Source organism: Chrysochloris asiatica, unplaced genomic scaffold (assembly GCF_000296735.1).
Source record: "Chrysochloris asiatica unplaced genomic scaffold, ChrAsi1.0 scaffold00044, whole genome shotgun sequence".
NCBI lineage: Eukaryota > Metazoa > Chordata > Mammalia > Afrosoricida > Chrysochloridae > Chrysochloris > Chrysochloris asiatica.
Window position 1 is genome coordinate 13,020,917 of NW_006408562.1, and position 22,306 is coordinate 13,043,222.

Consider the following 22,306-nt stretch of genomic DNA (forward strand, 5'->3'; position numbering starts at 1 on the left):
ATGGTAGATGCAGTTTTTGTGGAACTGGAAGTTTTTACATTTCAGAAGGCCCCATGTAAGGAATGCGTATGGAGTCTTGGTGTGGCTCTGTGGGCTAATGCATCAGACTGCAAAGTCATTTGAACTGCAAGGTCGATGGTTCAGGCTCACCAACTGCTCCTTGGAAACCCTATACAGGTTGCTATGAGTCAGAATCAATTTGACGGCACTTAACAACATTTTGGCAAAGTTTCCAAAAGCATACTTATATGAAGACGTTGCTAGGACCCTCTTGAAGTCTTAGGGACCTTGAGCTCTAGGATAAACTGCCTCTGGCAAAGACCCCTTCTTCACCCTCAACTTTCGAAAACTTAGGAAGGAATGTGTGGGCATTTTCTGATTGCAAATATTCACTGCCATTACTTACTATTTACAAAACACCAATCAAGTATAAGCACCCACTTTAGATCTGAATAGGTATCCAAGGTCAGTTAAATAGTCCACAAATGCAACAGACAATCTATGAATATGGAAGGCACGATACAGTCCAGCTGTTCCCCTGAGACCCCCATGGGTTACATTCTGAACAACAATGTTTTTCTGAAGCTCTGGACCCAAACCTAAGAATCTGGAAGCTTCGCCAGCACTCACAGGACTTAAACTGCTGTCCTTCCATCTCCAGAAGCCCTCCAGCAAATGGACACATGGCACATGCCTTCTCGGACCTCTTGAGAAGGTCTTTTCATCTCTTCAACTTTCTGACCTCTGGCCAGGGACAATTCGAAGTAGGAGAGCTCTGGTCTGTCTGCTTCTCAGGAAACATTGAGAGCTCTCCGTGTCTGTGACTTGGGGCCAGAACAGGATCTCCCTGCTCTCTGCCACGCAGGTCAGAAAGACACGAGCCAAGGCCTGGATGAAGTGATGGAGATGCTCTCAGCCTGACCAGGCCCTGCCTCTTCCTGGACAGCCCCCAAGGTCTGCACAGCACATGGTAAGGCAGGTCTCTCCTCAGCAAAGCACTTCCTCACTGCAGATCTAAGTCCACCCTTTCTCAGTGAAGGACCGATGCCCGGGTATGGTTTCAAGGGTACCACAACCTTACCCCTTAGTCCACCAGGAAGTTTTCCTACAGCTAGAATGGTACCCTTAGGAGTCTGTCCTACTCTGTGAAGTCGCCAACTCCCCAGGGTCCCTCAGGAAAGTACCAACAGCCCTGAAGGGGTAGCCCTTTGAGTCTTGATGTGAACAAGAACTTGGGAGAGTCTTCAGTGGAAGCACATGTTGTGTGTTGTTGTTGTTATGTGCCGTGGAGTCGTTCCGACTCACAGCGACCCTGTACAAGGTTTCTGAGACTATAAATCTTTACAGGAGCAGAAAGCCTCATCTTTCTCCAGCGGAACAGCTGGTAGTTTTGAACTGCCTGATTCCTAACTAGTATGCTACCAGAACTCCATACACGTTGTGTGTTGTTGTTGTTGTTGTGTGCCGTCGAGTCGGTTCCGACCCATAGCGACCCTGTACAGGGTTTTCGAGGGTGTGTGTAGGTGTGTGAATTAGGGTTACACAAAGGGGGAAGGCAAGCCAGATGGAAGCAGGCAGGGGTGGGGAGACAGGAAGGAGACAGAAGAACTCCAAGTCTGACCACATTTTCACCTCATGTCAGAGGGCCACAGGACCCTTTATGAAAGGGAAGTGGAGAAAAAGGTTTTCAAAAGGTTTGGGAAGGGAGTGGTGGGGGTAGATCTTCAACCATCCTTGTGAAAAGCATAAACTTGTTCATTAACATCATTTCCTAGAAATTACAGTTTGAATGATAGTTGCTTTTCATTTCTCTTACAGTTTTTCCAAAAGGACTTCCAAGTACCAAAAATGTCAACGTGAAAGATAGTCATTGTTTTTCCTAATGAATTTAATTTGGGTTTTCAATTTTAAAAAAAAAAGAAAAAGAAAAAAGAAAGGATTCATTTCAGAGGAAGAAAATCGTTAGTTTAAACTAGTTACATTAAATTATAGTAATTCAATAAAATGATGAACGTTAGCCAGCAAACGGAGATTCAGACCAAATTTGCTTCTTTGTGTCGTTTATGATTTGTAATAAAGAAATCGTTCCCTGCCTTATCTGACCAAGGTATATACTGGTACCCATTAAAAGTAAAAACCTGTACAATGGGTTAGTTTTCAGTTCTTCTTACAAGGACACGATCTATGACCAAAACAACGCTCTATATTCCCCCACTCTCTTCCAGTTAGCTCCAGTAAAGTCTACTCGGAGCCATGTGCGTCCGAGTAGAACTCTGTTCACGGGGCTTTCAATGTTGATTTTTTTGGAAGTAAATAACCAGACCTTTCTTCCAAGGCACCTGTACGTGGATTCATACCTGTTCAAACTTTTATTGAGCAGCTAAATGTGTTAACCATTTGTACCGCCCAGGAACTCCCCCACTCCACTTTCCAATGACCTTTAACTTAGCCTCTTATAAAACAAGAGGCAGCAACCATCCCAATTGGCTTTGCATTTGGGAAAGGCTTGATAACAGCGGACACTTTCTGTTAGCAAGGGGAAAACAGATTAGCCAAGACCCAAAACCAGCACCCAGAGAAGTACAAGATCAGGCCTTGAATTTCCAGGCTGGTCCTTCTACTTCCAAACAACTCCCTGTAATAATGATGAACTTGTCCAACAGGCAGGTGTTTGCTCCTCATTTTCTGAAGTTTAATCCCCAATCCTCCATTTGCCTTCCTCTTTCAGACAAAAATTCAGCAAGTATTCAGAGCTTGGCAAGGTCAGTGACCACAAGCAGACATTGGCTTCTACTAAGAAATTATAGACGGTGTCTTTCAAGCGCCCTCTGCAGAATGTATGTGTGTCTGTGCCCAGGATGTGTCTATAGAAATGCTGAGAGACTCAACCACCTGGAAGATTCCCACACTGGACACATTCCCAACTCGTGTTCTGCTCCATCATCTCAGTAGTCTGTCAGAGGCACTGTGGTAAGACCACCATTATTGTGACTGGCTTCCTAAAATGAACTCCCTGTCTTCTGTAGAAATGGCCTCTGGGAATGGTTGGAGCCCCAGACCTTTGCAAAATAGAGCCAACAATCTAGGGCAGCCAGACAGACGCTAAGATCCCATCCACTTGGGAATCATGAAATAGAAAGTTGGAGTATTCATCCGGAACTCATGGGTCCCTTCCTATTTTGAAGCGCTGTAAGACTGTAGATCAGAAGATACGTGGTAACTCTTCCCACGGAGCTCCGGAGCCATTCTAAAGTCCCCAAGAAAGCCTTTGCTAACCACATTCCTTCACCTGGACGGATGATACCAATGGCATGATGTAGCTTGAATCCAAAATTCTGTCACTCTGCCAATGTGGGCACGAAAACAACTTATGTTAAATGGTCCAAGTTTCTGTTGGGAGCATTACTGCAACATAGCAGGCAAATCTTAATTGTCCTATTCTGGATTATGGTGTAGTGTTGAAGTTGTTGTTATTGAGTGCCGTCGAGTCATCCTGGATACAGTTTCAAAAGAACTCTTGATAAGTTTGAACCAGCAACCTTGCAGTTTAAATCGACCTTGTGATCCAGTACTTAGCTACAGCACTTGGCTGCTAACTGAAAGGTTAACCATTCGAATGCACCCACCAGCTCCATGGGAGAAAGACCTGGTGATGTGCCCCCTGAAAGAACGCAGCCAAGTGAACCCTACTGTCACACGAGGTTGCCCTGAACAACCATAGGTCCTCCTTCAAATGTGGACAACTACTTCATTTTACAGGGAGTGATGTCACAAATCCCGTGTCTCCTGATGCAATCCAAATTATGCACAGAGCTGGGAGAAAAAAAAAAAAAAAGACTGCTTTCGATTATTCTCAGATCTTTGCAGATACTTGTAACACGTGTCCTGTTTACATCTCCTGACTCCTTTAGATATCCGTCAGCAAGTCAGAGGGAAAGAAGAAAGAAATCCAGTGGTATCCTACATCTAAGCCCAAACAAAAGTTCAACAAATATGAAAGCGCACCTTCCTGTCCGCCACGTAGGCTGAAGCCGACGGTGTAGCAACAGCCGAGACTTGTTTCTGTTTGTTTGCTTGTTTTTTAAAAACAGAATCAAGATTATTATTTTCAAAGATAAATCTGTCACGCTAATTCGTTCTCCTACTTCTGAAGGGCCTGCTCTGAAGGAGAAATAACTTGAACTATTTACTTTATGATATTTACTGGCATTCACATCTACAGTTTTCTCAGGAGGATTTAAGGAGAGTTCTTTTTCTTGTGTACGTGGAGCATCGTTCTTTCTGGCAGATTGCTGAGACTTCTAGCTTAGGTGTACCAAATGCTTACCAGTATCAACCACGGAATTTCCAATAAGGGAAAATAGCTTGGAATTATTGGAGGAAGGCAAGGTATGTAGAAAAAAACACACAGAAAGTCTTGTGCATAGGAGGAAATTTTCGTAAAACTAAAACTCAGCCATTACCAAATCCAACAACACCCTAAAGCATCTGCCAACACCTCCTGCAAAAGTTAGAAATATATACGACTTTTTATTTTCTTCCCTGTAATCTACTCTCTTGGGAGAAAGATGAGGCTTTCTACTCCCGTAAGGATTTACACCCTCGGAAACCCTGTACAGGGTCGCTATGGGTCGGAACCGACTCGACGGCACTTAACAACAACAACAATCTACTCTCTTACTAGATGAAACCTAATTTAGTGACCTTGAAAAATAATTTCTCTTTTGTAAGTAAACAATCAGTATAGGTTGCCTCAAAATTATTTTAAAATCTTTCCAGAAAAATAAGTAGTAATGCTTAACTTAAAGAGACTACTTTTGACAGGGGTGAAATTAAATAAAGAGCAGGAAAGAAAATGTTTAAAAGAATGAAAAAAGGGACCAATAAGTCAAAGAGAAAAGTTTTCCTTAGATTTAGAAAACATTTCCTTTGAAGAAACAGTAGGATATTGGGGGAACTTTCAGAGAGACAGGGTGACAAGATGGTTAAGTGCTTTGCTGCTAACCGAAAGGTTGGTGGTTCAAACCCATCCAGCCACTTTATGACAATCAGTTTCCATAAAGATTGTAACTAAGAAATCTCGATGAGGCAGTTTTACTGTCTCATAGGGGTGTTGTGAGTTGAAAAATGACTAGCTGGTACAAGAGTCGCTGTTAGCACAACAACTTCCCGAACAGTCATCTCAATTCCTGTGTCCCTAAATATGGCTGTTGATGTTGTTGAGTGCCATCGAGTTGGTTCTGACTTATAGTTTATCCTGCACAGAGTTTTCTAGGAGCAGTTGGTGGGTTTTGAACCGCTAACCTTGTGGTTTGCAGTCCAGTGTTTATCTTATAGCACCACACCAAGAATCCTACATATGGGAAGAACCATTTCAGTGTTCTTGTTAAGGGCCCATCAGCAAACAAGCTCTCTCCCCTTCCTTTCCAAGCCAATATTCCTTCACCATTTGTTCTCAAGCCAGAAGCCAAATTCAACAAAAGCTATTAAAATTACAAATGCCATTCCCTTTGTCCCAACCAAAAAGGAACTATTTTACAAATAAATTCACACATGCTTCAAATGGTACCCATCAATGGGAAACAATCTGTATGTTGTTAAAGAAATCATGGTTTGCTGACACAATGGAGTACTATGCAGCTATATAAACAAGACTAAGGAAAGTATCAGGCATTAATGTAGAATAATTACCGAAATAAATTGTAAAGAGACTCCCCTCCCCATAGATAGTTTATACAGTAAACTATCCATTTGTGCAAGGGCGGCAGGGGTGGGGGATTGTTTGGGAAGCTGGTATTATTTCAATGACAAATGCAATTGCTTGCTGATTCATAAACTATCTGGAAAGATAAAAAGGTAAACAACATAAGTGGGGGACAAGCAGGGTGGGAGAAAATTTCTCCAACTATACCTTTTTGTATTTTTAAATTTTGTACAAAGCGAATCTTTTACCCATTTAAAAATAAATATGATCCGCTGAGTGAAATAAGTCTGAAGCCAAAGGACAGATATGACACAATGTCACTTATGTGAACTAAGTAAATATATAGAAATCAGACATAATGAGTGGTTAGCAGGGGGAGGAGGGAGGAGGAAAGAGGAGTGCTTGCTTAGAGTACATTGAAGACATGTTCATGCTGGATGTGTAATTTGGAAAAAGAGACTGAAACCGGTTGCACAGTTTGAAGAATGTAATCAGCGTCGCTGAATTTTAATAAAAAATTGGTGGAATGTTGTATGCTTGCTGTGTGTATATTACAATAAAAAAAAAAAGCATCATCTTTTTAAAACAAAATCTGGCCAAACATCATCATCTATTTCATTTGGGTGTTTAGGACACAAGAGAGTGATAATAAAAATTAAAAATGAAAAATAAACAGTTTCCTTTTGAGGCTGAGAGTTGGTCCTCATAATCCAGGATTCCCCTTATATCCAAAGGCCTTCAGGGGCCAGCTCCGTCCCCATGGCTCACCAGCGAAATTTTATCAGTTCATGGGGAGGGCCGGCCATGGAGCCCTGCTGCCTGCTGTGACGCCTAAGCCTCAACAGCTGCACAAACTGGCAGTGCCCCAGCCTGACCTAACTGAGAGACAGGTCAGCCCAGTGCAGGCGTGGATAAGAAAACAACCTTCCTTGCCCGGCTGCAGCAGCCCGGGAGACTCAGGACAGAGCTTTCCAGCTCCAGAAAGTCAGACTACTTGTGAGGCTCCCAATTCACCCCACAACACAGGAGTCCCCAACCCTTTGGGACCAGATGGAGGGAAGAGCTGAACAGAAAGGTCTTTCCAGTGTACAGTCCAATTTACAGAACACAACTTAGAGACCTCTCTCTTGTATTTCAGAAGAATCTCACACGACAAGAGAATGGTCGGCACAATCTCATGTGAGGAACTCTGAAGACAATGAGGCTGGTTGTTCATTAATAAAACGATTCCATAATATGAAGGTTGCCATAGAATTTCAGGAGTAAGGAAATAGATATGAGGCCCATTGTTAGCAAATAACTTGTATGTCATTCTCTGAGCCAACAAAATAAACTGTGTAACAACAGAATAGAAAAAGTAAAGTCGGACTGAGAGGACTTTTAGAGTATTTTCCTTTACAAGAGAAAAGTCGTCTTTTTCTACATATTTCAACGGATCTTTTTAGAATTTTGCTTTTCGTATCTAGAAAATCAATCAGGGCTTTTACATCAAACTGTTACTAAATGCAGTCAAGTCAGTTCCAACTGCATAGGGTTTCCAAGGAGCTGCTGGAGGGTTTGAACCTTGAGGTTAGCAGTCCCGTGCTTATCCTACGGTGCCACAAATAGCTGCTTATAAACGCAATTTTTTTCCACTTGCTGAAAGTAGATTTGGAGTGTGTGTACGTATGTGTGGGTGGGTGGGTGGGTTTTGGTCTTCATTGTTGCTTCTAAGCCCTGAACTAAGCTTTTATCTGCCCTTGGGCAGAGTCCATCTGCCAGTCTGTAGCTGGTCAATTTCTACGTATTCAGTCTCTTTTCTTGTTTTAAGACTTTGGAGTTTTACTCTGATAACATAACAGGCATCTTCACATTTTATCCTCATAGGACCCTGGGAAGTTGGGATCTTGGATCCATTTTATAGATGTCAAAACTGAACTTCAGGACATCATACTTTAAAGGTGTTTGGCCTTAATTGCACCGCAAAGCCTGGGGTGCAGGCTTTTACCATAGGTTCTGTGCAAAGACACAAAAAACGGGGCTTTGAGGTATGTCTAGATCAGAACAGACAAGATACTCCATTGCCTGAGTCAGCCTCAGGAAGCTGGCCAAGTGAGGAACTAGAACAAAGAAACCTGGTGCTTTCTTATCGTACACTGAATTGGACCAATTAATTTGTTTTAGTTCTGATTAAGTTCAAGTCAGATACTGAAATACACACATGTATTTTGCACGCATACACACACACTCTTCAGCCAAAGTTTTCTTGATCTGAACAATATATTTCCATAGTGGGTAAGTTTTAAGTAGATATTTATAGATACGCAGTAGGTAGGACAAACACTAGACCCCAAGGTCAGTTTGAATAGCAAGGTTGGCAATTCCAACTCATCAGCTGCTCCTTGGAAACCCTATGCATGGTTGCTAGGCAGAACCAACTCAATGACACTTAACAACAACAACTATATGTATATGTAGGAGCCTGGTGTGGAATTGTAGGATAAGCACTGGACTGCTAACTACAAGGTTAACAGTTCAAACCCACCAACCACTCCTCAGAAAACCCTATATAGGGTCACTATGAGTCTGAACCAACTCGACGGCACTTAACATCTATAAATAAAAGGAATCCTTAGAGCTCAAGGTTAAGTACTCAGCTACTAACCAAAGCGTCGGCAGTTTGAACTCACCACTGTGTCTGTGGGATAAAATATGGTGGTAGTCTGTTTCCAGCCTTGGAAGCCCTGTGGGGCAGTTCTTACTCTGTGCTAAAGAGTCATTGTGAATGGTTGGTTCTGACCCATAGTGGCCCTGTATAGGGTTTCCAAGGAGCGACTGGTACGTTTGAACTATCTTGGTGTTCAAACCGACCTTGTGATTGAGTGCTTATCCTACAGTGCCACACCAGTGTTGTTTACTCTTAAACTCACATGTGACAGAGAAGAACTGCCCCATCAGGGTTTTTGGCTATGGTCTTTGTAGACATTAACTGGCAGGCCTCCTTCTCACGGACCTGCTGGGTGAGACCAAGCCACCATTTTTCAGTTAGCAGAAGAGCAGCAGAGCACTTTCAGCTGCTGTCCCATCAGCGAGAAGGTAGTTGTTCTTTAGTTGTAAAAATCTCAAGATATCAATACAGGCTTTGTGCTAAAAATATAAATATTTATTGATGTGACTACAGCACTAACTATGAAAGTACCCCCAAAAGTAATTCCATGTTACAGTATAACAGAAATTGACTTTCCTTTCTGACTATTCTAATTTAACTTATTCTTTCCCTCTAATGACATAAATCTACCAGTCGCTCCTTAGAAATCCTATACAGTGTCGTTATGAGTCAGAACCGATTCAATGACTCTTAACGACAACAATGACAGAAGACCAAGTGTATTGAATTCCAGTTGTCAGCCATAGAATATAAAACAATTTTTAAACTGACATTTAAGCCTTCATAAAAGTATACTATTTGAGTTCTTAAAACGATCCTGGAAATTTTTTAATGCTGAAAATTCTTGGTATTTCCTCATCCTCAATCCTAGGTTGGTCAGCCAGGAAAAGTCTCCCATCTTTGTCATAAGAGCATTGTATATCAGCTATTTTTAAATGGGGAGTTCGAAACTACCAGATGCTCCGCGGGAGAAAGATGAGGCTTTCTACTTCCGTAAAGATTTACACCCTCGGAAACCCTGTACAGGGTCGCTATGAGTCGGTTCCGACTCCACGGCACATAACAACAACAACAACAACAACAGTGTGGCCCTGTAGGATCAGTACTGGATTTCAAACCACAAGGTTGGCAGTTCAAACACACCAGCAGCTACTTGGAAACCCTATGCAAGGTCGCTATGAGTCAGAACGAATTTGATAGCACACAGCACATAACAACAACGACAAACAACAACAGTTTATAAGTAGAGTCCATTGGAATTAGATCCAGCAAAAATGAATGGAAATTGATTCCTGGAAGTGAAACTTACGTGAATATACTAGTATAAATGCATAAACCTGGTCAAACAAAAATAACTGAGTCAAGAAATCACTGAATGGGCAGGAGGAGACAACGATCCAACCAGTTTGCCGTGGTGAGTTTTAGATATTCTTGTTTACTGGGAAAGGTACATTTTCCAACTACTACAGTAAAGACAGTTAACATGAAAAGTCACACTATTTTAATGGAGTTGCTTCACTCTAAAGATAAGTTGTTTTGAGTTTACTGCTTGTTTGTTTAATTAAACTCTTGCAGCAAAATGGAAAGTGAGGCCACATCAGTTGCTGCTTACAAGGTACAGGGTAATGCTGTTTCTCAAGCTTTCCCTTTCTAGAATGAACAGGCATCACAATAAAATTCTAAACTCTACACCATTTTTTTTTTTTTACTAACATTAAATTTCTTTTTGAAACAGAAGTAGCTTCTTGTATTTATTTGTTAGTATTCTTAGATTTTATCGGAGAGAAGGAAGACAGACATGGATGCTAAGAATTCCTCCATTCTATTACTCCACAGTTGTCTTCAACAACTACTTTCTGTAATTTTGCCTTCTCTCGGCAATGAGAAACTTTCTAACTCATCTTTCTCTAATAGAAGAGCTAATGGGCATTTTTGATCACTGGACGTGTTCAAATATATAAAAAATAGAAATAGTAAGCATTCTGCTCATTTGGGAGTATCATCTCAACAAACATGAATAATTTAGGGCAAAGTTTTCTTAAAGGAGAGATGTTCTGATTCTGGCAAAAACTCCCACAATGGTGTTGGAGCTCAGCGTTCAGCCGGACACTGCAAGGTGGAGCTAAACATGGGACTAACTCAACACGGGACTAACACGAGGGGAGTTGGCGGGGGTGGGGGGTGGGGTGGGGTGTGTGCAGGGGGCATTTCCCAAGAGGCAAGGGATGGTCACAAGGTGACTCTGACCCCAGTTTGGTGTGTATCCTCCAATAGAAAGACCAATTGTAAATTTCCTTTCACTTTCCCTATACCCTTCAAGATCACAGCTAAAGTCAGTGGGTTCTCAGGACATCAAGTTTGCCTTGGTACTGAAGTCAGACCCAACTAGAGCTGGAATCTGCTGTCCTCTGACAGTATGTGAAACACAAAGCCTGATATTCAAGGAGGAAAAGTCACTTTAACTCTATAGGTATGTGAAATGTACATGTGTATGTGAAATATGCAACAAAGAACTCTGTAATGTTGGATCTGGACCCAGGACAGGGGAACCACAAGGATCTGAGCTAACTGCAAGTCTAATTTATTTCAGGCAGTTGGTCTTCACTGAAATAACTGGGGCAAAATGTTCTATACAGAGACCATTTGAACATAAGGGGTTTACTAGCTGATTAGGGGGGTAATAATAGAAAATATCTACCCATGATTCAGATTCTGTATGTCAAGATTCATTCTATATGTCAAGAAAAATAAATAGTAACAACAATAGCAACAAAATAAAAATCATACCTTATACACAATTATTTAGTACTGAAATGAGTACAATTAAAAAAAGGACATTCAGAAAATCCGCGCACACAAATAGATCAGGAATACACAGTTCAACAGCCCAAGCCTGAATCTGGCTTACATTCCACAGTCTCAGAGCGATTTGTTGGAATTTGCACAGAGGTGATGTTTCCAAAAAAGCCCTTTCAGTTCTCATAATAAAATAAAAACCTATCCAAATATATTGAGTTCTTAACGCTCCCCCCCAAAAAAAATAATCTAATAGTTCATCTAAAAATCACCAGCCAAAGAAGTTGTAAACTGATTCAGAGAAACCTCTCTCTTTGCTGAACAGCTGTGCTGAATATGAATTGGAAGGCTTGTGCTGGTCCCACAAATTCTGGTGACTCTAGAAAGTATAGTTTTTAAGGCAAGTAAACCTTGATTTTGTACAACTTGGTATCATTTACTGCCAGCATAATTCATAGTGATCAACTTATAAATAAAGTCTAACGATGCACGAACTATGTACACAAACAAACATGATCTACTTCTATATTATATTATAGGGGATTAAAATGTACACGAGGATCATCTAACCATCCATAAACACAAAAATTACAGAAACACATGTATAGAAATGCATTATCATTCCCATTTTCCTGTATATTTAATTGTTCCCCACCTAGTTTTACATAAAAAGCTACATCATTTCTATCATCCATCTTGAAAGACTTTATCGAAACACCCATATTTAGAAACTTAGACATGCAAACAGTAACTCCCAGGTCTTCCCCCAAGTATGGATTTCTACACAAGAAATCCCCATAGGATAATTTAAAACACCCCCACCCCCACCCCTGTGAGTCTCTTCTAAGGATGGATGTAGGACGTGTTTGAGTTCCTAGTTCCTAAAGAGAATTTAGTCAATTCTTCCTTAGAGGTTTCTGAGGAAAAGGAGGATTTTCAAAGACAGATAAATTGAAATGATCCAGCTTTGATCTCTGCGGTTAAAGAAACCCTCACAATAGAAGATGGCCGCTAAGGGGCCCGCACTCCCGGCCTTTTAATGAGTAACAATGGTATCAACAAGCAGCTACTTAATCAATATTTGGCCAGAGCTGCTGAAAACTTCCTTTTCAAATTTTAATTCCTAGTTGTAAAACAACCCCCAAGCAGCCAGGGAGCTAAGACATTAAACTGATTGCTTAATTGCCTTTTAGTGTCTTGTTAGTTATATATGTACATTCTTAATGGTTCCTTAATCTTTATTTACCCGCATAAATAAATTACCTGTCATAGAGGGCCCACAAACTAAATCTTCTCAGCTCAGTATTGGCCAAATTCCTCTGTCTCCCCATTTGTGTGGTGGTTGTTGCCAGTGGCGATGTTTCATTTCATTGGCTATTTACATAGGTACAACTTGAATGTTTACCCTCATATTTAGGAATAATTTTTTTTTTAACGTCTTCAAAATGTATGTATTCATGGAGACTGAACCTGGGTTTATTTGCAACGCTTCTATTCACGTGATTGATTTCTGCAGGCAACTTGCTGGTTCTGCCTCGCTGCCCGGATGGGTTTTATGGCTCAGCCCTGGGGACTCTTCAATGACTCCTCCTAATTACTATACACTTGAAACCCCTACATCCCCATTCAAGTGCTATCAACAATCAAATCAAAACCCAAAATAAACATACGATTTCAAGCATTAATAGGAAAAGTTACATGTTTTCCAAAAAGCTAGGGGAAAAAAAACAACAGCAAAAACCAATACAGCAGGCAATGAAACCAAGTTAAAAAGAAAAGGTTAGGAACCCAGTGATGATGATTCCTGTTACACCATCTCAGAAAGAAACTCGTTACAGCGTAATTCTTAACGACAAGAAGGCAGCACGGTGTTCTCCTCTTACTCAAATTCGCAAAGTTCTCATATATTTGTTAATGGGTTATATTTTCTGGTTGAGTAACTTTGCAGAAAATGTGAATTTACACTAATGAGACAACACTGGGGTCAACGTCATGGTTATGATAGATGGACCTGGAGAGCAGGGCTCCGATGCTTTAAACCTAAGATCAGACATCCCATGATTTCTATCTGCTTGGAAATTTGCCTTGCACCTACCTCCGAAAAAGGAGTCCTTTCCTCCTTGTCCCCTTGCTAACTGGGGGAGGGGAAGGTTGGTTGAGGGTGTCTTCTATATCTTTCTATTTCAATAGCGCGCCCATTGCTGATAAAGTGCTCTTTTTCATGATGCAACTGGAAATGGACTACTGCAGGACCTTGGCAAACCTGTGTGCGTTTTGAACTGCTCTATCCTAGGGAAAACCGGACGTCCCAAAAGTTTACAAATAAATTGGAGCTCGAACAAACCTTTGGTCACTTTCACTTTTCCAAATTAAAAAGCAGTCCTGTTTTTTTCATAAACGTTAAACACAAAGGGAGAAGATAGAACAGAAACACAATCCCTTCACGACCTAAGCCTACGCTTGAGTGTGTGTCAGCTCACTTTCTGAAATTGTTGCAAACCTCCCACGCTCATTTGTGATTTAAAAAAGGGGGGACAGTCTATGAGGCTGTATCTCCAGCCCCAATCAAAACATCAATTTGGCAATCTGGCCTCTCTCCCCCTGCCCTCCCGGGCTGCCGCTTCAAAGCCGGCCCAACAAGTCAGTAATTGTAACATTGCATCTAAATATTTAAGTGCGAGCCTTGCAGTCGCGTGTCCACTCTACAGTCCTCGTCTGCCCTCTAATTCCATTATGGCACAAAGCAAAACTGTTTCTCAAACTCACAAACAGGAAAAGCGTCACCCTGCTGGCGGAGGAGGAGGAAGAGGAGATGAAGGACCCGTTTCTACTGATTAGTCACTGCTTTTGTGTTAAGGGCTTTCTTTAAAATAAGAAGAAAATGGGAGGGGGGGGGAGGTTGCCGAAATTTCACTAATGTGAGCCTCAGGCAAGGGAGGGTAAAAAAGGAGAAGAAGGGGGGAGGCGGGCTGTGTCTAGATGAAAGTGAGAATGACATAAAGGAACCAATTGAGTCGGCTGCAGCCCGTCGAGCTAAGCTGCGAGCCGGCCGAGCGCAGGGGAGGGCGCGGAGTGGGGGCCGCGGCCATTGTGGCGGCGCCCGCGGGCCGAGTCGGCCGCACCAGGGAAGGAACAGTGGCGCCCATTGAGCCGCCACCGAGCGGGCCGTGCACACTGCCCTCGAGGCCGCGGCCGGGACTTGGGTCCTCCGGCTGCGTCCCCTCCGCCCTCAGCGCAGGTCAGAGGCGGGAGTGGGAGGTGGGATGCTCCCTGGTCACCCAACCTTCTCCTCCTATCGGGACAAGGGATCTGGAAGAACGAGTCGAGCAGGAGCGGAGGGCGCCTAGTGCGCGTCAGAGAGCGAGGATTAGTGCGCACCTCGCAGGACGCTGCGCGGCTCGTGGCGTGGATTAGGAGCAAGGGAAAGTTGGAAAGGTGAAAAGGCCCGTCTAGGAGATAAGACAGGATGAGGCAGAAGGATGAAGAGAGTTTGTCTCTTGTGGGAAACCTCTCTCCCTGTGTCCTGCGAAGCCAACCTCGACCAACGACGCCTATAGAAAGACAGTCTCAGCAGCGCCCGCCAGGCCCGTAAGAGAGCCTTACCCAAAGTCCCTTCCTTCCTCTGCCAGCCGGTTCCTCGTTTCCGTCCTCTGTCAGGGCGCACAGAACCCCTGAACAACAGCCATTCTATTTGCCAAGCAAGGCAGCCTGCAGTGTTTGATACCCAAGCGCCAGGGAGAAATGTTTGAAGTTTCTAAACTTTCTTCCAAATTACACCTCACGATGTTGTTCTTCTCTGAGCCCCCTTGGCCCTCGAGGGCTTATCTGAAGAACTTGAGGCGCTGAAGAGACCTAAACGGCATCTGCCTTGACAACCCCAAATTAAATTAGACTTCAGCCTCCGAGGAGTGTGTGTTTTCAACAGCACAGCCCTCCCCCCCCGCTGGGGAGAACACTCCGATTTTTTAAAAAAATGGTAGCAATTGCCCTTGAATGGCAGCCGACCCAGCTAGACGGCCCAAAAGACTAGAAACATTTTGTAGGTGAAATGGCCACTTTTTCCACGCTGGAGAGTCCATAAAACTGCCTGGCACAGCAGCTATTGGGGCTCATTGAATAATTCATCCCTCATTGCAAGCCCATAATGTCTATTCTCAGGCCTTTGTGGGACTGTTTTCTCTTCTTTTCTCCTTGAATTATAAAAAGGTTACCTTCTTTTGTTCACATCAAGCTGCTGCGAGCCGGAGCTTTGTCTGGGCCAAGCTAAAGTGTGAGTTTCAATGGACTCTCCAGGCTTTGTCTCCCAAGTTCATCTCCAAGTGTAGATTGTGTAGAGAAGGCCTTCTTTGTAAAAGCTGGAAAAGTTGTACAAATGTTTGACCAGCTCATTTGGGGCGTTTTGTCTCCTGGGCCTTAGTTGCCTGTGCTCCAAGGGAGTGGTGGATCAGCCCTTTGCCGGTGCCTCCAGCAACAAGCAGCCAAGCTGTGGCCTGGGATCCCCAACAACAATTCACGGCCCCTGGCCCTGCTGCCCAAAGTTTTGGTTTGATTTAGGGTTGGCTGACTTCTCTAATTCCTCCCTCCCAACACCTCTCTGCAGTCCTGGCGTGTGGCACTGTGGGTTAAGGCGTTAGGCTGCAAAGCAGTTTGAACTGCAAGGTTGGTGTTTCAAGCTCACCAGCTGCTCCTCAGACACCCTATACAGGGTCTCTATGGGTTGGAACTGAGTCGACGGCACTTAACAACAACACCCCTCTGCTATATCAAGTCCGGGAATAAAAGCTGGGGCTCTTCTCAGAGACTAGAGCAGAAATGTCTTCTCCAAAAAGAGCTGTGTGGGCTGAGTCCAGAGAGGGTAACAACAGCCTAGGTATCACCATACTCCATCTGCCTTAGTTTTGAGTGTTTTCTGGCTGGCACAACACACCAGAGCCTGGATGCTTCTGCTCATCCTGAAATCGGCCATTTGGATTTGGGCATTCAAGTCTTAAGCAACCCTTATGCGGATCTTGCACTACTTTGTAAAGCAGTCACTCTGGAAGGCCAGTGGCCCTCCCAGAGGTTTGAGAATTGAAACTAGAAAAAGTCACCAATCCCACTTTGGACGCCTCCTGGCAAGGACGTAGACCCCATTGGTTGTATAGGGTGCCCACCCCACCCCCACCCCCAAACTCACACAAATCTTGCTGAAAATGAACCTAAAAATCACCTGCTTCAGGCTGAATCCAGGACAGGCAACTCACAAACTCAACACAGCCCAGAGACGTCCACCTTCTGGGGCAGCCCTCACTGGACCCTTTGCATTTAATGCACCAGTACGGCAGCCGAAATCCCCGAGACGCAATTCCCTCTTTGCCTGGCAGTGATCCACAGGGATTCAACTAGGAAGGTATTCCTTTTTTGGGGGGAGGGTACCTTTAGATTAGTGTCTGAGGACCACCTACAGCAGGTAAAGGCATGCAGGTTGTACTGCTGGACCCCCAGGGGGAGATGTTCTCTTGGTGTTGACAGGCCAACTAGGAGCCGCTGGACAGCACCCCTGGACAGAGGAGGGGCCAGTACTACAGGACCAGCAGCCCAAGGTAGATCCCTTAGATTTGTAACCCAGAGCTTGGTTTGCTTCTCAAACAAACAAGTTGAAACCCCTCAGCAACTTAAAACCGATTTTAAATGAAGGAAAAAGCAACCAACACTCTCACACATTATAAAATAGCCACTTTGGAGCAACTTTGAGGGCCCACTGCCCAGAGAGACTTCTCTGTGTGTGTATCCTCTGATGTAGGAAACACTTGAGAGAGTCGGGCCTTTTCTAGAACAGAGCCGCAAATGCTGTTTCAAGTCCCACTGCCTCCACCGTTCAGAGGCAGAAGGGAGTAATTCACATGTCCAGACGACCGGCAGCAGAATTGCAACGGTATGTGCAAGACAGCTTTACAAAATGGAGAAATTGAACAACTTCACGATTTTTGTTTTAATCGCAAGTATCTTTTTGGGTTGTCATTTGCAAACCCCTCGCAATGGTGCTTGATTGTCAGCGAGGAGAAACCCTGGCCCAAACTAGGCTCCTCCAGGTCAGGGCGCAGCGGTCTGCGATCTCGGACCCTGGGCTTAGCCAGCAGGAGCCGCTTACCTCGCTCACTCAGGATGCCGTCGATGCTGTGTTTAGCCTTCTTTTCGTTCTCCTCCGTTTCCTTCCTCTCCAGGTCGGCCTCCTCCTCTTCTCCTTTCCCGAATTTACTCCTCAGGATGCGGCTGATGGAACTCACTGGGGGCAGGAGGGGTGGACGAGGGGCGCACACAACTGAGACCCGAAGGACTGTAGAGAAGAGTCCCCCACCCCCCAGTTCCCTGGCCAGGGCAGAGAACGGCTCCGCTCATTCGGGCACCCCCCTCACTTCCCGCCTTCTCCTCCCCTGCATAACCGACATCGGAGTGCGGAAAGATTGAGAAAGCTGCCCCTCCAAGTTCAGGCCAGAAAATAGCACGTCTATGCGCCCTCTTCCCGGCAGAACGCGTTTCCCTTCTAGACTTTATGGACAAACTCGAAATATCCAATCTTGGGGCTTCTCTCGCTACCCTCCTCCCGCATCTACCCACACCTGAAGGCACTGGGCCCCGCTCACCCTCTGGGAGACAAAACCCCAATGGCTCTGTGTGCTACATCCCTACTTGTTTTTTTTTTTTTTAAGGCCGTAAAGGGTTTCTATTTCAACTCCAGAATCGTTTCCTATTGTAAAATCAAAAGAAAGTTCACTCTCCCCCATTATTTTTTCCAGATTCTAGTCTGGTAAACAAATCCATGCTCTGAAATATCTCGTTCTCGCAGGGGGAAAAGGGAGTTTCCTTTTAATTAAAAACAAACTCTCCCGCGCGCCCTTGCGCTAGCCCTGCTCTCGTCCCTCTTCTTCACCTCCCCCAGGCTGCCGGGGGGCCGGAATGGGCTTGAGGCTCCCGGGGAAAACTCGGGGCCTGGGCTGAAGTGCCCCCTCCTTCACGCAGGCTGCAAGGCTCCGCTGGAGTGGCCTCAGCTCCCATCGGTTGGGGGTTACCAAAACATTTGTTTCTCTTTAAAAAGGAACATCAATATTAATAAACGCTTGGCCTCCGCCTCACGTTTCCTGCCCGGCCTTCGATAGAAATCCTCTTTGGGGAGTCCTCAGTGGCGGTCTCTCGCCGCCCCCCACCAAAACAAGTTGCTCACCCCTCCCTCCCTAAAACCCCAAGAACGATTCGTTCCTAAATATTTCAGAGTCCTGGGAGGATTGCCTCCAATCGCCCGGATCGATCATTGGGGTGATTATGGCCAGGATGAGCCACCCGGGTCATAGCGACGGACTGCCACTCCTGGGGAGACATTAATGGGCCTGGTACCTGAGGGCACCGTGTTTCGATCACAGATTGCGTCCTTGAGTAATTTGTCTCGGATTTCCCAGCTGAACATTCCCGGGTTCTCTCTTTTGTATTCCTCAATTTTCTTCTCCACATCAGGCGTTGTCACCTGCTTTAAGAGAGCAAGCGGGCCAGGCGTTGGTACCAGGTATTCTGGGCCAGCCAGAGCGGAAGGCCGCACTGCGTCTCTGCTGGCCGCATACCCTGAGAAAGTTCCCCTTGTCACAGAAGGGAGGCAACTTTCTAGGTGGTTTACTTTTTAAAAGCACACACTCTACCCTGGGAAGGTCTGGGACCCTCCACTGTCCCCAGAAAAGATGGAGCAACCTCCATAAACGGAAAAAGAGTTTTAACACCTGGGGGAGGAGGGACAATACTTTCTGGTCCCTGGAAATAAAGGCAACTTTTTACACAAAATCAACACACACATAAAAAATGAAACTAAGGAAGGAATTCATAAATAGAGGCAGATATATCAAGTTAGTATCTGCAACTAGTGTCTCTCCCCACAACCCCAAGATTTCATCTAAAAAGCAAAATGATAAAGAAAAGACGAGTGTCTAAGTTTAAAAAAAAAAAATTAAGAGTAAATAAATAAAAATACTGCCCACCCCCCAATAAAAAGGAAAAAAATCCCAGAATCCTTGGAGAGGGGTTTGGGATAGGAGAGTTACTACAGTTTAAGAGCCATTGGCCATAACTGTTGGCTTTGCCCTGTGGCAACTGAAAATGATACTGATTTTCTCCACATGCAGGAGAAAAGGAAGACCTTGTGTGACCCCATCCCACTCAACCTACTAAGAGTTAACACTTTCCTTTTCCAAAAGAAACCAAAATCATTTGAAGTTCACACCAAACTTCTTTTTAAAAAGTCTTCTGGTAGCTCATTAGGAAACAAAACGAAATCGCCTTCGCTTTGACTCCTCGAAGACACTACAGATTGAGTGGAGGATGATCTAGGGTGTGAAGAGAAATGCTTCCAACAAGGAAACCCCCAGAAAACCTAAAGGGACTCCTGTGGTTCGTTTTGGGGAAAAGATACCCTGGGTGAGAGCTGAAAAGCTACTTGAGGGGAAAAAAATTGTCAACAGGTGGGCAGTACTAGTGCCATTTGCATGCTTTATGTCGTCTATTAAGATAATTTTATGAGGATTCTAGGGCACAAAAAAATACAAACAAACGCTATTACTTCTTTGCAAAGATGCTGGAACGTTCACTTAGTTCATCCAAGAATATCGTGCCTTGACAGGCAACGAATCTCCCCCACCCACCCCCAAACACACACACACATACACACATCTTCTCGGGTTTAAAATATAATAATAACTCCTTGGAAAGCCCCCAGATGGCATTACGTGCCTCCTGTTCACTTTGCCTCAGTCCTGGAAACCGCAGGAGGCCAGAGGCCGGTGGCCGCGGGTCCCGGCCTGCGCGCTCACCTTGGGCTTGCTACCGCCGATGGCTCCGGGGCGGATGGATCCAGTCTCCTGGTACCTGCACAGGATCTTTGAGACGCAGCCGTGGGATACGCGCAGCTGGCGCGAGATGACGCAGGGCCGGATTCCGTGGTGGGCCATCTCCACGATCTTGTGGCGGATGTGGTTGGGCAGGGGCCTGCCGTTGATGAAGACGCCGCCGAGCTGGTTGACGCGGCCCTGGCCTAGGGGCGTGGACACTGGGAGCAGAAGGGAAAAGAAAGTCATTTTGAGTAAAGAAAAAGCAACCTGAAGGCCAATCTGCATATCATAGTTCCCAGCACTTATGAGGTTATCGTGTGCCTTCGACCACATGATCCTCTTTCAGTTACATTAGTGCAAATTAATAAGCAATTCATGGGTAAACTACGCACTTGGAATCTTGTGTGAAGGTAGCCACGGGAGCAAATTAACTTGCCCCAGAGAAACTGTCTTTCCTTAGCGTCTTGGAGAGGGGAGCTCACTTGGTAAAGGAAGAGTCTGGGATCTTTCCAGCTGCCGCAAGCACGGGTCTCTCCAGCTCTGCGCCACCAAATCGTGCTACACTTTCTAAAGAAATTAGGTTAGTTGACAGTCCTTGAGATTTCCGGCTAGGAAATCAGCCAAGGGTCAAAGAGGGTCCTTAAAAGGAGACCCGCGGGCAGCAACGTGTGTCACCTGTTACACCTCGGGACAGAGAGCAACGGAGCCTCTCCTCGGGTTCTGGGTATAACACTTGATTCTGGGTACAGGAAGAAGGGTGCCGGCCAGTTCTGGCTGCCCCCAACCTCGCAAACTGTCTGGAAAACTCGGCTTTGCAAAAAGCTTCCTGCCTCCCTGGGTTTCCCGGAAGCTTTGGGATGGTTGCAAGGGGGTATCCCCCAACGCCGTATGAAAAGTTTGAGATGCCAGTTGAGATCAAGAGAACTTTAATCAATTCATGAAACACTGAAACGTCTAATCCGATGCTGGTATAAACCGTCACCACCACGTTTCCCCAGTAAGAAATGTCTTCAGGAAGTAGCTGGAGTTTAGCAAATGTGGGCGCAGCCGGGACATTTTTGAGACACATTTGAGTGGGAAAAGTGCGTAGAAGTTGCTTTCTGGTGTTCCGAAGCTGGTTCACCCCTTCCCCGCCATGGCCTTTCCAAAACAACAGGGAGAAGAAGTGGCCCGGGCCTGGGAGCAGGCCTGTCCGCCAGGTTCCGCGAGGATTTGCGGAGAGCAACGTGCTCCGTTTGTCTAGAGAATCGCGGGGATCCTTGTCTCTCGACTGTTGCCTCCGGAGGCGGGTGTGCTAGAGGACTACACTCCCAAACGCGTTAAAGGAGCCGGTGGTCTGAGCCACCGGGTACGCGGGCGGAGTTTCCCAGGCCCGAGCCCCGGGCGGCCCGCGGCCCTCGCTTACCTTCCAGCGGGAAGCCACTTCGCGGGTAGTTTTGGCCAGGGCCTGGCCGCATCATCCTGGGTACAGCGCCGGCCAACGTGGTCATCCTGCGGGAAGCTCCGCTCGGCAATTAATCCAGGTGCAGACGCGGAACGCAAAGGCGAGCGCGGCGCTGGGACCCCCGGGAACTCCCCAAAGCACTGAGAGCCCCTCCCCAAAAAGGCTGGAGAGAGGCGGGGGTGGGGGACGAGGAGAGGGGGGACTGCACGCTCCGGAGTCCACAGGCTCGAGACAGGCACTGGAAGAAGGAGCCTCGGGGAGACCGTGGAGCCCAGGCTCCCGAGCCCTGGGTGGAAAAGTTTGGGGCGAGTCTGGGCAAGTAGCCCCGAGACTGGGGGTGTTGGGAGGGGGCTCCGAACGCGACGACCAGTCGGGGAGGGGGCGGGGCGGGAGCGCGGCCGCCGAGTCTCCTCCCGTCGTGACACGGAGTGCGGGGAGCCGGGCTCGGGAGCATTTATTAGTTCTTTCACCCAAAGCTTGGTCAGGAGCCCTGAGCTGCGATTGGCCGACGGCGAGACCGTCCCGGGTGGTGGAGACACGCGCTGATTGGGCGACAGCGGCCACTTTCTCTTCCCATCCCCAGCGGGGTCGAGGCCGAGGCCGGCCCTGAGAGGGACCTGAGCCTCGCCCCTTCCCCAGGAGAGAAAAGTGGACTTTGGAAACCTGGGGGAGAGGGCAGTCACCAAGGGTGAAGAGGGTCTTACTGTCTCTCTCACTTTGTGTGTGTCTTTCTGGTCGTTTTCTCTCTCTACTTGACTTTGTATTTGTCTTTCTGAGTGTCTCTGTGTCTGTCCCTCTGTCTCCATTTCTTTCTACCTGTCTTTATATGTCTTTCTTCTCTCGTTCTCTTATCCTGGCTTGCTACCACT

At 45.7% G+C, this 22,306-nt stretch overlaps 1 protein-coding gene across 4 annotated transcripts in view; it reads right to left on the reverse strand.

The window, feature by feature from the left end:
- Nucleotides 1-21,867, reverse strand: part of PAX3 (paired box 3) — a 126,546-nt gene extending 104,679 nt beyond the window's left edge. For 3 of the 4 annotated variants that reach the window (XM_006861883.1, XM_006861884.1, XM_006861881.1), the window contains exons 1-4: nt 21,399-21,867; nt 19,976-20,211; nt 18,519-18,648; nt 17,278-17,412 (exon numbers count right to left, since the gene is read on the reverse strand). In XM_006861883.1, coding sequence (XP_006861945.1) covers nt 17,278-17,412; nt 18,519-18,648; nt 19,976-20,211; nt 21,399-21,483 — 586 coding nt within the window. In that variant the 5' untranslated portion in view covers nt 21,484-21,867. The remainder of the gene's footprint in view (nt 1-17,277; nt 17,413-18,518; nt 18,649-19,975; nt 20,212-21,398) is intronic. The other variant, XM_006861882.1, reaches the window with a different exon arrangement.
- Between the last annotated feature and the right edge of the window lie 439 nt (nt 21,868-22,306).